We start from the raw sequence: 17,154 nt of genomic DNA on the forward strand, positions 1-17,154 counted from the left end.
GATGCTGTAAGTACGAAGTGCCAAGGATGCCTGGATATACTGTCTGTAGACTTCAGTGAAGGTCAAAGAATTCAAGGGCAATCCATGCTTTAGCCGAGTCTTCAAAGGTGAGTGGTGTTTACAAGCAGGGCAAAGAGGAGAAGAGCATTCCAGACAAGAGGCACAGCTTGAGAAAAGGCCCTTCAGAGAGGCACTATAATCAGGTCAGTACAGCGAGGGTGAAGAACACTGAGGCAGGGGCAGTGATGGATGCTGAGAAAGGTCTGAGAGACAGGCAGCGTGTGGTGTTCAAGGGCTCCATGGGTCATGCCAAAGAGTTTGAAGTCTATACCCTTGGCCAGTGGTTGACTCCCCTTTCTACCTATGGATTCACCTAGAGAGCGTTTAAAAAGATAACTAATAATCAAGCCTTACCCAAGCAACTGAGTCAGAATCTCTGGCAGGGGGACCAGATATCAGCTTCTGAGATGATTCAATGTGCAGTCTGGGCTGGAGATACTGCTGTTGACAATGGGTGGGGGGGATACTTAAAAGGTTTTAAGTAGAGATGGGACGTGGTCAGTTTATCATTTCAGAAAGATCACCTTGACTACAGTATGGAAAATAGGTAGGAGTCATACATGAGGTGATGGAAAGGCAGTTTGGGAGATGAGTGCAAATCAGGATAAAGGCAATCAGGGTCAGAACTAAGGCAATGGCAGTGAGAATACAGACAAGGTAGGTAGCTGCCGTCTTTCACCTCGGATTTATTGACAGACTGGAAAGGATATGTGGGTGGGGTGGGTTACAAAAATGACCACAAATTTTTCTCATGTCTGCATTCACACCTTGTAATCATTTCATCAAGAACTGGAGTCTGTTTTCCCAGTCCTTGAATCTGGGCTGGTCCTCTGACTTCCTTTGTCTGGTGGAATGTGGTAGAAGTATATCTGAGTTTCTTCAATAAGTGGTGCTGGGAAAACGGGACAGCTACATGTAAAAGAACGAAATTAGAACACTCCCTAACACCATACACAAAAATAAACTCAGGATGGATTAAAGACCTAAATGTAAGGCCGGACACTATCAAACTCTTAGAGGAAAACACAGGAAGAACACTCTTGGACATAAATCACAGCAAGATCTTTTTTGACCCACCTCCTAGAGAAATGGAAATAAAAACAAGCAAATGGGACCTAATGAAACGTAAAAACTTTTGCACAGCAAAGGAAACCATAAACAAGATGAAAAGGCAACCCTCAGAATGGGAGAAAATATTTGCAAATGAATCAATGGACAAAGGATTAATCTCCAAAATATACAAAGCAGCTCATGCAGCTCAATATCAAAAAAACAAACAATCCAATCAAAAAATGGGTGGAAGACCTAAATAGACATTTCTCCCAAGAAGACATACAGATGGCCAAGAAGCACATGAAAAGATGCTCGGGCTTCCCTGGTGGCACAGTGGTTGAGAGTCCGCCTGCTGATGCAGGGAACCCGGGTTCATGCCCCGGTCTGGGAAGATCCCACATGCCATGGTGTGGCTGGGCCCATGAGCCATGGCCACTGGGCCTGCGTGTCTGGAGCCTGTGGTCTGCAATGGGAGAGGCCACAACAGTGAGAGGCCCGCGTATCACAAAAAAAAAAAAAAAAAAGATCAACATCACTAATTATTAGAGAAATGCAAATAAAAACTACAATGAGGTATCACCTTACACCAGTTAGAATAGGCATCATCAGAAAATCTACAAACAATAAATGCTGGAGAGGGTGTGGAGAAAAGGGAGCCCTCTTGCACTGCTGGTGGGAATGTAAATTGATACAGCCACTATGGAGAACAGTATAGAGGTTCCTTAAAAAACTAAAAATAGAATTACCATATGACCCAGCAATCCCACTACTGGGCATATACTCAGAGAAAATCATAAAAAAAGACACATGCACCCCAATGTTCACTGCAGCACTATTTACAATAGCCAGGTTATGGAAGCAACCTAAGTGTCCATCAACAGACAAATGAATAAAGATGTGGTACACATATACAGTGGAATATTAGCCATAAAATGGAACAAAATTGGGTCATTTATAGAGATGTGGATGGACCTAGAGACTATCACACAGAGTGAAGTCAGAAAGAGAAAAACAAATATCGTATATTAACACATATTTGTGGAATCTAGAAAAATGTCACAGAAGAACCGGTTTGCAAGGCAGAAATAGACACACAGACGCAGAGAACAAATGTATGGACACCCAGGGGGGAAAGCGGGGGTGGGATGAAGTGGAAGACTGAGATTAACAAACATACACTAATATGTATAAAATAGATAACTAATGAGAACCTGCTGTATAGCACAGGGAACTCTATTTCACTTCACTGTACAGTAGAAACTAACACAACATTATAAAACAACTATACCCCAATTTAAAAAAATTATATGAAACAAACAAGAAGTATATCTGAGTTTCAAGCTTGGGTTCAAGGAGCTTTGTAAGTTTCCTCTTGGATCCCCGTGACCCCCAGGCTAGCCAGCTAGACCATAAGAGACACATGGTCCAGCTGTCCTGTCATCCCAGCCCACAGCCAACCACTAGACGTGAGAGTGATGGCACATGCATGAATGAGCCCAGTTGAGATCACCTTCTATGGGAGACTGGTTGGACCTGACCTCTCAAACTGTCCAGTTTCATGCACTTTAGGAATAGCAATTACTATCATCCAATAAGATCAACTATTAGGTTGACCAAAAAGTGCATCTGGGTTTCTCCGTAACACCTTACGGAGAACCCTGAACGAAATTTTTGGCCAACCCAATACTTTTAAAGTTTAAAAACTCTTCTCAGAACAGGTTGTTTAAACATCAAAACTGAGACATCTTGCAAACAGAAAGGAAACATGGTCAACTTAAAATACAGTGGACCTGGAGTCTGTCATACAGAGTGAAGTAAGTCAGAAAGAGAAAAACAAATATAGTATATTAACGCATATATGTGGAATCTTAAAAAAGAAAAAAAGGTACTAATGAACCTAGTTACAGGGCAGGAATAAAGAGGTAGACATAGAGAATGGACTTGAGGACTTGGGGTGGGAGGGGGAAGCTGGGGGGAAGCGAGAGTAGCATGGACATATATACACTACCGAATGTAAAATAGTTAGCTAGTGGGAATCAGCAGCATAGCACAGGGAGGTCAGCTCGGTGATTTGCAATGACCTAGAGGGGTGGGATAGGGAGGGTAGGAGGGAGACGCAAGAGGGAGGGGATATGGGGACATGTGTATGCATATGGCTGATTCGCTTTGTTGAGCAACAGAAGCTAACACAGTATTGTGAAGCAATTATACTCCAATAAATATCTATTAAAAAATATGGTGGTATTAGTCCAAGGTCATGTTGTCAACCTATTTGAGTAAATTAAATAAAGGATCTGGGGTAATCATAATAAGAGTACTGTAGGGTTTTTTTTTTTTTTTTTTTACTTTTGAAAAAATGTTTCCAATGTATTCCTGTCTTTCCCACAGATTGTACTGTTTCTCTTAATATGTTTTTGTTATTGAGTTTACTAATTACCAATAGCCACACGGAGAAAACTGCATACCACGTCTGAAATTTATATTCCTGAAATTTAATCCATTACTGCATTTGGACATCTGTCTGGATTATAAGGAGCTTTCTTACTTTCAAAAATCATGCCAGAGAAAGCAAAAGTAATGTTGCTTCATTACTTTACAAAGCCTTTAACAAAAAAAATGTAAATGCTATTTCCTGCCACAAACATTTTGACAGATCAAAGTTTTGGTCTCTTCTTCACTTTTATCTTTCGATATCATTCATAATGGTTCTGTGTATCATCAGCTAGCTCACTGAGTCACTGGCCGCTTGAGGCCACTTTATTAGATTTTTATTGCTAAGTTACCACAAATTTAGCAGCTCAATTCTTACTTTACCATTTCTGTAGGTCAAAAGTGGCTTGATTTTCTGCTTAGGGCATCACAGGGCTGAAATTAAGGTGTCAGCTTAAGCTTCAGTCTCATCTGGGGCTCAGGATCCTCTTACATTCTCAATGGTTGCTGGTAAAATTTCACTGTAGTTGTAGGACTGAGGTCTCTGTTTTCTTCTAGTCAACTGGGGGCAACTGTCAATAACTAGAGTCCTCCTGCAGTTTCTTGTTACATGGCAGCTCTCAGCTTGGATGTTTGATTTCCTCCAGGCCAGCAGGAGTCCATCTTTCTATTTCTTCTTTTGCAGTCATGTGGGGAAAACACTATTTTTAAAGTGCTCACCTGATTAGGTCAGGCCCACCTGGATAATCTCCCTATTTTAAGATCAACTGATTTGGTACCTTACTCACATTTGCAAAATCCTTTTAAAGCAGTACCTAGATTAGTGTTTGATGGAACAGCTGGGAGAAGGTGTGTATATACCAGGGCTAAGAATTTTGAAGGCCATCTTAGAATTCTGCCTTTCTCAGCCATGCTTAAGAGATCCTCTAATGGCACAATTGGTTTCTAATGAAACTTGGAACAAATAACTCGCATAGCAAGAATTCTATCGTCCATCTTCCTTCTCACAAGTTTCCCAGTACATTCCACCATCCAGTTGGATGTTTGAGCTTGTAAGCTCCTAGGGACCACAGGTGTTCTGGAGCTCCTATAGGTCCAGCTGCATGACTTGGGTGGGTACCAAGGAGGATTAGAGAAAAGCACATTCAACTATAGCACGATACTGAGGAGAGAGGTTACACCTGGGAAAGGCAGCAGCCAAGTTCACAGCCAAGCAAAGGAGAAAGGATGAAGGCTTCCTCATAAGAAGTGCAGTTTTTTCCCATGGAAATTTATGAGTCTAGATATGTCACTCAAAGGTATCAAGAAAACTAATATTTTTGAGGCTATGTTTTAGTTTGAAAAAACAATAAACTTTTAGATACAGGACAGTTTTTTATCCTACAGATCTCTGATGAGAAAACTGGAAACAAACATCATTAATTTTTCTTTCAACAAGGCTGTGTCAATTCTCTTAAGAGAAACTTTGTCTGTGATTTTACATAAAGCCATTTCTATTCCTTCAGAGCACAAAGAATCTGTGAAGAAATCTAGGCAGAACATGGTGTTTGGACTTTAATTTTACTCACCTGCAAACTATCCCCTTTCCATCATAACTTTATTTAAATCATGGTTATGTTCTTAATTAGCAGTTTAATTGGTTGGTGCTTTCTCAATCCAGTTCTCTGGAGGCATGGTTTTCTGTTTAACTTTGTTTTAATTCTCCAGCAAAACCATAAAATTTAATTAGGAAAGTAACCAGCTTTGTAACAGCAGTTCTCTGTCTAATTAGCTATGCTCTGACCATACTGTCTCAGATTCCATTCAACAATGCACATACACTTTGCATTTGTTCAGGTTTCAGATAAGGCACTGTGAATTTAGCCTAAGCATATACTCCAACTGCTTTTCACTTTTCCATAAATGCTTGGTTACAGTCAGTGAAATCAGAAAAAGTAACTTAAAGCATTCATATATGCTATTAAACCAAGAGCCATCAAAGGCCAACATGTAGGAATGCTATCTTACCGTGCATATTCGTTTCTATTGCTGCAGAACAAATTACCACAAACTCAGCTTAAAATAATACCCATTTATCATCTTACAGTTCTGTAGGTCAGAAGTCCAGACACAGCTTGCTGGATTTTTTCTTCAAGATCTCACTGAGCAAAAATCAAGATAAAAGCTGGGCTGGGATTTCATCTGGACCTCAGGGTTGTCTTCCAAGCTCATATGGTTGTGGCAGAATTCAGTTCCTTATGGTTGTAGGACTGACATCTCCATTTCCTTGCTGCCTGTCAGCTGCAGAGGCTCTCACATCCTAGCAGCCACTATCCTTATCACATGGCTCCCATGGGCAGTTCACAACATAGCAGCTTGACTATGTGCCAGGGGGGAGCACCTCTCTGACTTCTTCCTCTGCCAACAGCTGGAGAAAACACTCTGCTTTAAAGGGGCTCACCTGATTAGGTTAGGCCCACCCCAGGTAATCTCCCTCTTGCTGCATAATACTTTACATATCAAGAGAATGACTGTTCTATCACATTAACAGGCCCCAGCCCACACTCAGAGGAGAGATTATGCAGGGTGTACGCCATGGGGCACAAATGCTGGGGCCACCTTAGAATTCTGTCTACCACACTGTGCTGGAGGGAAAGAAGGCAACTCAAGGCCTCCCAGCAAACCCTCCTCTCTTCCCCTTGGAGGCGGTGCACAGGGTGTGCAAAGGAGCTGTGAACAATGGCCCCAATTCTGTCCCATCAGCTCCACAGGGCATCAGATGACAGACACTCATATTCTTTCTTCTCTGCAGGCTTTTTTCTCTGCCTGGCCAGACCTGCTGCTTTCTGTAGTGCAAGAGGATCACGTGATGAAATCATATGAATTTAAAACGACCTCAAGTTAACATGATGCTTACTGATAGAAACTGAGTTAAGCTCAGTGCCTCCAACTTCAGCCTAATAAAACAATTTCTTTAGCGAAAGAAATGAAACGTGCAGAAAAGAGTTATTAGAGCAGGCCCGAATCTGCTAGACTTAGAACGGCCTGCCTGCAAGACGGGCGTGGGAACTTAGGTTGTGGAGATTGTGTCCCTACCATCCTAACCGAGAAAGCAGTTCACGGTGCCTAAAGTGTTTGTGCAAACAGTACAGCTCACACGGAACCCCTGCTCTCCTGCAGGAGTCTGGAATTCTGGTGTGTGTGAGGCAAGGGGGCTACGTGATCAGGCTCAATAAAATCCCCAGGCGCGACGTCTATGGCGAGCTTCACATGTGTCATCCCAACTTGTTACCGAAGGAACTAAGAACATCCCGTGTGACTCTCCTGGAAGACGATTCTTGGAAACCTGTGCCTGGGTTCTCCTGGACTTCACGCCATGTGCCTTTTCTTTTTGCTCATTTTGCTTTGTATCCTTTTACGTAATAAATCATAGGTCTGATTAGGACTATAGGCTGAGCTGTGAGCCTCCTCCTGCAATCACTGAACCTGGGGGGGGGTCTTGGTGACCCCTGGCTCAAGGAATAAAGTAAGTAAGAGTATGACAATGATCACATTCTGAGACCAGGCTCCAATGCCCTGGAAACTTGGCCTTAATCCTCTCCATTGTGAAGACGATCAGCGTACACAGACTAGAGGCAAGAGGTAGCCTCACCTGGGTTCTAGCGGGTTTGGCGCTGCTTAGATGTGTGTTCCAGTTCTGCACTGTGACCTGGGGCAAGTTCCTTAACCTCTGTCTGTCTCTCCCAGTTTCTCTATCTGTAAGATAGCGGTAATGATAGTACCCAATTCATAGGGTCCTTAAAATGAGGCAATTCATAGAAAGCACTTAGCACTGTGACTGGCATGTAGTGACTGCAAGGGGCTGGATGTCATTGTGACGTGGACTCACCAGAACATGTCAACACTGGAATGTTAACTCCCCACCCCCCTTACGCTGCTCCCCTCTTTCCTCACCAGTCCCTCCCCTCTTCTCTCGGTTATCTTCTAAGCTCCTTTGCATACAAACTGTTTCCTCCCCTAGTTTATTCCCTTTCCTTAAGGACCAAATGAAAACAATATGCAGCATCATTTTTTTTTTTTTTTTTTTTTTTTCCATACACGGGCCTCTCACTGTTGCGGCCTCTCCCGTTGCGGAGCACAGGCTTCGGACGCGCAGGCTCAGCGGCCATGGCTCACGGGCCCAGCCTCTCCGCGGCATGTGGGATCTTCCCGGACCGGGGCACGAACCCGTATCCCCTGCATCGGCAGGCGGACTCTCAACCACTGCGCCACCAGGGAAGCCCGCAGCATCATTTTTAAGAACAAAAAAGGCACAATGTAAACGTACTGTCATTAGGGTCCACCGTCCTGTCTATGCTCAACGTCTTTCGGTTCCATCTACAATGATTGATGAGTTTATAAGTAATCCCCACAGTTCTCACTGATGTAATCTTATTGCTTTTGATAATGGTAAGTGATCACTGCATACAGAATGATGCAATTTCATTTTTATAACTCTGTAAGGCTTACCATGTAAATATATTCACAAACTGGGAGAAAAGTCCTTTGACAAGTCATGTTTTCCAATATTTGGTTCAGAATATTTGTTCCTTGGAATACTGCACTCAAAGATGTAAAGGGGCTATTGTTTTTTTCCAGTGATATTTCTACAACACAATGGAGACAGAAACTTCTGCTTGAAACTTGCTTTGTTTTTGTGTAACTTTTGAGTCCCTGGTGGGTTATTCAGAGAGTGTTCAGGTATCGCTGCTGAAAAGGCTATAATGGGGTTGATGATCATATGTGACCAGAGGAAGGTCAATGTCAGTGCCCAGAAGCAGGGATTTTTTGAGGGGGAGAGGAGGTTTAGGAAATGCCTGGTGAGCACAGTCTCTCTGGTACTGGATAAAATCACGACAGTTTGGAATAAGCTCCTGCATCCTCACTCTGAGACCTTCCCATGGGACCCCCAAGCTTAAACAGGACACTGCATGTGTAGGGGCTGCAGATGAGGAAGAAGAAAGGAAATCAATAAAAGTTCAAAACCTCATTTGCAAATAAATTCAATACCTGAAGGGAAGATGTCAAAGAGAAACATCAGAGCAAAAATAAAAGACCCAAAGTCTGATAATTATAAATATCTCCAGAAGCCACCGATTCTGTCATCCCTCCTCCGTCATCCCCCTAACACTGTCTCCAGGTAGGACTGTATGGCAGTCCCAAGACACTTGCTTGTCTATCCCACACTGAAGGTTAATGAGGCCTCCCTGGCAAGTCTCCTTTGCTGTCCATTAAAATGAAGCTAAACCACGACATACTTTATGGGATGCTTCTGTTCTTGGTAGGCATGGAAAAGAGCCCATCACAACACTTCTCATCATAAGCTTTTAGCTGAAGTTAACACTCAGTTATATTGTAGTAATGGGGAGACGAGTAACCCTCTAACTCTAAAAACCATAGAATTCATCAAAGATTGAATAATCAAAGCCCTTCAACCTTTGCCAACAAAATTCTCTTATCGGACGCACTGAAACATAGCAAAATTAATTAACTTGAATTTCTAGCTTTCTTTTCCTCAACTCACATCTGCTTGAAGTTTTAATTAGAAGGAAAGTGTCTAGATGATCAGCAGGGAGATTTCAAGGAGAAGTGAAGCTTTGGAAAATTACAAACTAAATCCATTTGTTAAAAAAAATTTACTGAGCTCCTAGGATATTCAAGACACTCACTGAGAACAGAGCAATGAACAAAAATAGACAAGCTCTCTCATGAAGCTTACATTCTACTAAGGGACATGGAAAATAAATGAACTAGTAAACAGATAATTGGTCAGATATATAATATTTTGAGTAACCTTAACTATCCTTTAAAGGCACTTTCAAGCTATCTCTTATCATTTTCTTCCCTTGACTAATGAAGTCCAATTATTCAACTCTAGTCAGCAAAACACTGTAAACACATTATGAGCATAATGATAAGTGAGTGGACACTCGCTTACCTTCAGTTGCTGGTATATTTTCTTCAGTGCATATGCTTCCTCTTCTGTACCGGGAATAAGTCTTATCACCTTATCACTATAAGAAAAGGAAAACAATGGTGATATTTACCTTTCAAACATAAAGATATAACCACCTCTATCTTCTTACCTTTTAAAAAAACTGCCTCTGCATTTAAGAAAAACAGCAAAACTTTGGACTGGCCAGCAGGAATTTTATCCTGTCCTTGCTACTCTCTGATTGTATTGGTCTTTTTTTCTCTGTCTGAACACTATTCATTTTTTCATCAGCTTTTGAAGATTACAAACTGACACTCAAGCAGAGAAAGGCCAAAAACACAGGAACAGTGGCAACAGGACAAGAATGCTCATGGTATCTCAAAGCAGATACCAAGAACGAAAACTCCTGATGACAGGGGAAAAAAAACAAACTACTTTTTATTTTATTTTTTAAATTAATTAATTTTTGGCTGTGTTGGGTCTTCATGGCTGCACACGGGATTTCTCTAGTTGCGGCGAGCAGGGTCTGCTCTTCATGGTGGTGTGCGGGCTTCTCTTGTTGTGAAGCATGGGCTCTAGGAGCATGGGCTTCAGTAGTTGTGGCACGTGGGCTCAGTAGCTGTGGCTCGCGGGCTCTAGAGCACAGGCTCAGTAGTTGTGGCGCACGGGCTTAGTTGCTCCGCGGCATGTGGGATCTTCCCAGACCAGGGCTCGAACCCGTGTCCCCTGCATTGGCAGGCAGATTCTTAAACACTGTGCCGCCGCGGAAGCCCCAAAACTACTTTTTAAATTTAACTTAATGCTGAAAAATAATGTGACTTTTGATGAGAGAACCTGTGAAATCCATACACAGCAGAACATTTCTGGTTTGGATTCTTCCCATTGACTGAGAATAGTAAAGATAAGCCCATCTCTACGGGGCTTTTTATTTCTCAAGTACAGAGTTTCCCAACTGGTATATGGAGGGCCCCCAATTATTTGCGGGTGTGCCATGAGATACTGATGGCTGTAAAATTTTTTATTCTTATTTTTTTTAATTTATTTTTTATTGAAGTATAGTTGATTTACAATGTGTTGGTTTCTGGTATACAGCAAAGTGATTCATTTATACATATAAATGTGTTCTTTTTCATGTTCTATTATGGTTTATGCAATATTTTTAAAGTGATAAAAATTTAAAATCAATTTTTACAGCCATTAAAATTTTACCACAGTTGAATATTTGAACACTCTTTATAGATTCTGAATTGCCTAAGAAGACTGGAGGTGTCAGGCTTTCCATCAGAGAGTTCTCTGTGGTGGTGACTGCTCCCCCCAGGTGTGCCAGACAGGTATTACTATTTTCTAATTATGTCATGAGGCTCTGGTATATAATAATCACAACTATATATGTATAACTGAAGCACTGTGCTGTACACCTGAAGCTAACACATTGTAAATCACCTGTACTTCCATAAAAAAGCAATTCATTTATCATAGGAAAAAAATAATCACAACTGTTCCATGTGTTTTGCATGGAATATATACTTATTAAATATTTATTAGCAGATTGTATAAAGGAGATCATTGAGAGTAATTGGCTTCTAGAGGAAATGTAAGGAAAAACTAAGTACAAGGGGAATGCATATTTTTCATCATCCTCTATGGCATTGTACAATGACTGCAGATAAAGAAGAATGTTATTAACACCACATATATATATAAAGCACAAAAAAAAAACCCTCTAGCAGTTCAGTCACAACTTCTCTCTCCAGCCTCAAAGTTGTATCAGAATAAGAATAGAATTTGCATGCTTTTCCAATGGTTTTACTACTTAGATGAATAGCAGTCTCGAAGACTAGGTAAGATTAATATGGAGGACATCAGAGCCCAAGGGAGATTTCCAGATTTGTTGGATAGTCATTCTTTAGGGCTGTGTGTCCATTTCCAATCACTTTAGCTGTACTCTTTCAAATGATCCTGTTACACCTTCTTAGGCCTATTAATTAAAAGACCCCTGGCTTGCTGATGATAATTTAGTATGTTTTAGGTACTCCTACTCAATGTGGCTTTGTAGCTTTGATTTCCTCAAAAATCACACAAAGCAACCTCTCACTATCCATGTCATAAAGCCCACTTTTCTGGAAAGAATTAAAAAGTAGAAGGAAAGGAAAAAAATCAAGTCACTGTAAAACAACTCCAAAAATGACCTTCAGAATTTAAATGTAATTACACCTTTTCTTTTTTTCATTTCTGTTTACACATTTCTCTGGCCTTTGTTTTTCCTGGATTCATCATATCCTGGCCTCTCCCACCTGAACCAATATAATTCTTGGCAAAGAGAAACAACTCCTATGGATGATATGGTTGTTTTTGAGGGATGGATCACTTGACAGCTTGCTGAAAAACACCTCCATCTGGGGCCCTGTCAGCTCCTCAAGAGTGCAAAGAAAGCAATCTGTAGTTGTTTTACAGCCATGGGCAGATTCTTTTTTTTTTTTTTTTAAGATGATAGATAATGCAACCTGACAATTGGTTCCTCCTCTGTCAGTGTAAGATAAAAGGGGACCACCCCTGGGATTATTTAACCCTGAAAGTGATTGTTCAAACCCAGCTTTGTCATTTGTATCACAAAAAGTTCACTTCATCTCAGTTTGTAGAAATTTTCAGGTGTGACTTGAGAAACGTTACCATTTGATTACTTATCAAAGAGCAGAGAATAAGGAAAGCTATTTAGGAAAGTCCATGAAATGCCATACTTTTTTGTAAGCCTATAAATTATATCGGTAGACTAGCCAGTAACCAAAACCCAAGAGCCCTTTATTCAGCATGTAAAACCAAATGCCTTCCAAATGCCCCATTTATTTTACCAAACAGAAAGCTTACTCTCCCTAGATCTGATAGCTAGTCTTTTTCGAAGTGCCGAACAATAATTCAGGACCACAAACAGGAAATTTTCAGGTAGTGAAGTAGCTACTGGAACTTAGATAAACTAGCTGTGCCCAACTATCACAGAAGGCGAACTGAGGCTTCCTTTATAATTTATCAGTTTTTTCAACCACTACGTGACAACATCATTTTAAGACCCCTTGTTTACCCTTTGGGATTAAGATGAGGGTAAATCAGATATTTCTGACTCAGCCTATATAAAGTTGTCAGAGAAAGACTGCAGATGTTTTTAAGTACAGTTTAAGGATGTAGTACAGAGGTGGCAGGATATCCTAGATAACTAATGTCCCAGTAATTATTAATATGTATTCACTCATGATATACTTATATTTTGTCCCCTTGTCTTACAGGACAAATGAGGTTATGTTGCTATAATGCTAGCATCAAGTCTGGTTGTAAATTTGAGGACTAAACCTTCTGTACAGTAGCAACCACATTAAAAAATTTAATCAATTGAAAAACTATTATTAAATGTCTAATGAGAATGTATACTCCTAGAGAAGAGAATTCAGCAAGAGAATACCATCTCAAACTTGTTACCATCTGTCCGGGTCTCAGAGTCCTTGTTACAGGAGCGAGGGGTGAACTCCCAGCTGCCTTTTCATTTTATTTTTAAATTTAATTATACATATATTTTTAACTTTTCTAAGTATAATGGACTTATTAGTTTCAGGTGTACAACATAGTGATTCAATATTTTTATAGATTACACATCAAAGTTATTATAAAATATTGACTATTTTCCCTGTGCTGTACAATACATCCCTGTGACTTATTTTCTAACTAGCAGTTCATTCCTCTTAACCCCCTTCACCTATTCCTCCCCTCCCCCTACTTCTCTCCCCTCTGGTAACCACTAGTTTGTTCTCTGAATCTATGAGTCTTTTTCTGTTTTGTTATGTATATATATTTTAGATTCCACATATAAGTGAAAACATACAGTATTTGTCTTCCTCTGACTTAGTCACTAAGCATAACACCTAAGACTGTGTCACTGGAGTTTGATGCCTGCTGTAGTCATTGCTATGCCTTGACCACACCTACGGAAGAACATCTATGGACAACCTGAGAGTCCTCCTCCTCAGCCTCCTTTTGAAAGACATAAATGTGAAGCTCCAGATTTTTCCTCTAGCTCTTGGCATGACCTTTCACAATTCTATTATCAAATTCTACATTTCTTTGTAAGTTACAGAGCTAGTTTATGAATCCATGTTTATAAAAATTAAAATATTACACAGGATGTAAAATAATAAAGTTCCTCTCCCAGTTCTCTTCCAACCCAAACCTCCCATCTGTCCCTAGTAGCCATTAACAGTTTCCTGTGATTCGCGCCAGACTCTTTGCATTTACACATGCACGCGTGCGCGCACACACACGGTGATTTGTTTTATAACACTATAATACTAACTTGCTTTTATTTTTCACTTAATTCATTTTAAATTCTATTTTCCACTTAATTTGGTTTTAAAATGCTCCTTTTAAATAAACAACTGGATTCCATATAATAATATTTTATTTCAGAGTTTTATACCTATATTCGTAAGGGAGGCTTTCTAAAATCCAACTTTAAAGCATCATGTTCTTTTTGAATCACTTTTGTCTGGTTTTGCAATCAACATTATGCTTACTTCATGGGATTAATTAGGGATTTTTTTTTACCATTGTAATATGCTCTGACAATTTGAATGACACAGAAGTTATGCTTCTGATTGTTTTGTAGAATATACTCACAAAATCTTTGAAGGTAGGACCTCCTCTTCCTTTTTTTTTGTTTTTGTTTCTTTCTGGTGGTTGGGGGTTTTAATTTTAAATTCTTTTGTGGATAATGGTGTGTTTGGTTCTCTTCTGGGCTTTTGGTAATTTACATTTCCCAGAAAAGCATCCACTTATTTTTATAAAATATATTAAACTATTAAAAAGTCTTACAATTTAAGACATCTATCTTTCTTTATCTGTAGCTTTGTCCCCTTTTTATGTCCTAATGGTATTTGTGGGATTTTTTAAAATTCCTCAATCAGATTTTGCAAAATTTATTTTATTGGTCTTTTAAGGAATCATTTTGTTTTTATTGATCAATTATGTTTATTATATATAAAGATATATGTATTTTGATGTATAAATAGTTATATATGTTATATATTAATGTATAACATGTATTTTGATGATACATAGTTATGTATAAGCTCATAACTACATCTTCTGAATGGAATGAAACTTTTATTCGAACAAAATATCCTTAGAAAAATCATTCTTTGGCTCATTTAAGTTGCCTTTACCTTGAATTCCATTTTCCCTAATATGAATGCCACTCATGCTTTCTTTTTGTTTAGCTGGCACAGTTTTGCCCATCTCTTTCTTATGCTTTTTCCCCAGATGTGTCTCTTGCAAACGTCATAATGCTAGATTAAATTTTTAAAATCCATGAAGAACTTTGACTTTTAGCTGGAGAATTGTACTTGTTCACATTAATTATCATACCTAATATGTGTGGTTTTAATCTTACAATTTTTTGTTTTGTTATAAGTTCTTGTTGCCTTTTCCTTCCTTTTCTGCCTTTCTTAGAGTTAACCAATTTTCTTTGCCAATTTTTTTCATATCTATTGGTTTGTGAGCTACGCATCTTATTTATATTTCTTCAGTGTTTTTATAAATTAAAAAAACCTTAAAAGAAATAGAGGCACAGATGTAGAGAACAAATGTATGGACACCAAGGGGAGAAAGCAGCATGGGGGAGGGGTGGTGGTGGTGGGATGAACTGGGAGATTGGGATTGACACATATATGCTAATATGTATAAAACAGATAACTAATAAGAACCTGCTGTATAAAATAAAATAAAATTCAAAAAAAACATCTTAACAGATACCTCTTCTTTCATGTCTAGAATTAATGTCTTAGGACTTTCCTCCCTTGAAAAAGATTAAAAAATATTTTTTCTCTATCCCTCTCCCTCCCACATTTTTCCTCCTCCTTCATTCCATGTTTGTGAAAATCATCTGGCATTGTTGTTGCACGTGTCTAAGTGTGGATCTCTCCTCAAAACTCATATCTTGAAGTCCTAACTCCCAGTATGTCAGAATGTGAGTCTATTTTGAGATAGGGTCTTTGAAGAGGTAATTAAGTTAAAATGAGGTCATTAGGGTGGGGCCTCATCCAATACGATTGGTGTCCTTTTCAGAGAGGAAATTTGGGCACAGACACTCACAGGGGGAGGAGCATGTAAAGACACAGGAGAAGAAGGCCTCAGAAGAAACCACACCCACAGAACCCCTGATCTCAGACTTCCTGTGAGGAAATGAGTTGCTGTGGCTGAAGTGACCCAGTCTGTGAACTTTGTCACCAAAGCCCCAGCAGACTAATATTAATACATACTCTGAAGATGGCAGCTTAACCATTATGTCCTCATGGAACTATTCTTTGATATCCAGAAAATTTCAGTCACCTTGTTCTTTCCTGTATTCTCCCAATACCTTATACATTTCCTATTACACTCACCATAATTATTTAATGTCTACATCTCTCCACTAAGCTCTAAACTCCATATAAGCAGGAATTCAATACATTGTAATCTATTTGTGGGAATCCTGCGTTGTGTGAGTATCTCTACCGAGTGGTTTGGAGCTGGTCTTGAGGGGTCCAGGGCCAGTTTTTTTGTCTTACTCGAAATTCCTCTATCATGCAGAGGGTGAAGGAGCTCACACCCACGCATGGTAAAGGCCCGGGGTATCTGCTTTTCAGAGGTGCCTATCTCCCACATCCCTAGGAAAGTAAAATCTCCCTCAGTTTCTTCCAGCTGAGTGGGAAGTTTTTCTCCACAGTTCGAGAAAAGTGCTTTCAGAAAAGCAACCTTTATGCAGACTTGCTTCTAGCTCCCCACTCCTGCCCACTGTGGGCACTGGAACCCCAGCATCAGCTTGGGGACTTTGCAAAGTCCTGGCTCCCAGACCTCAAGGCATCAGCTTTTTCTTTTCACTGTAGCTTCCCCCCTCCCCAAATGTTTGGCACCTGGAAGTTTCCTCTTCTCTCTCCCTCCAAAGCTCAGTTATCCACTCAAACCAATGACAGGGTGGCAGCATCACACACTATGGAGGCAAGTTGCCAGCATAATCTGTGTGGTCTTAGGCAAGGTTTTTCACCTCTCTGTGCCTCAGTCCCTCTCTCTACAGATTGGGGAGACTCGTACCTAATTCATGGACTATTAAATGAGTGAGGGTTTAATGAGTATTCGAGTCAAAGGCTTAGAGTAATACCTGACACAGAGTCAGAGATATTATAGATGTTTGATGTTATTATTACATTTTGGCATTTTCAGCATTTTTTCACTTTATCCAATATTTACACTTTGAGGGTTCCTGATGGCATCCACTCAAATCCTTCATGTTCTCTCCTGTTCTAATCTGTTGAGTGGAAGAATGAATAAGATTCTCAAGAGGAAGCTACTTGTAGCAGACCTCCTGAGTAGCCTCAGAATGTGTGACCTGTCTGTAGTCTGTCCTCTGCTTGGTGTCGTGTAACTGCTTCCCTTGGGACCACACCTACTTTGAGACCCAACTTAAAGACAGTCCATGGACAGTAAGGTGGAATGACAAGTAAGTCCTGCCCAGTTGGGCTCACTCTATGGCCGGTGACTGACAGTCAATGCAGTCAGATCCCATCTTGGGGAGTTTGCGCTTGAGACATAAAGAAAAGGACCAGTTAGTTTGCAGGATCTGGGGCAGGGGCACCAGATCC

General features: G+C 40.1%; 1 protein-coding gene across 1 annotated transcript in view; it reads right to left on the reverse strand.

Annotated features, from left to right (window-relative positions):
• CPA6 (carboxypeptidase A6) overlaps positions 1-17,154 on the reverse strand; it is a gene marked incomplete at both ends in the record, with an annotated part of 265,762 nt that overhangs the window by 149,805 nt on the left and 98,803 nt on the right. Inside the window, one exon of the mRNA XM_079722632.1 lies at positions 9,500-9,575. Coding sequence (XP_079578758.1) covers positions 9,500-9,575 — 76 coding nt within the window. The remainder of the gene's footprint in view (positions 1-9,499; positions 9,576-17,154) is intronic.

The sequence above is a fragment of the Hyperoodon ampullatus genome (assembly GCF_949752795.1).
Source record: "Hyperoodon ampullatus genome assembly, chromosome: 17".
Taxonomy (NCBI): domain Eukaryota; kingdom Metazoa; phylum Chordata; class Mammalia; order Artiodactyla; family Ziphiidae; genus Hyperoodon; species Hyperoodon ampullatus.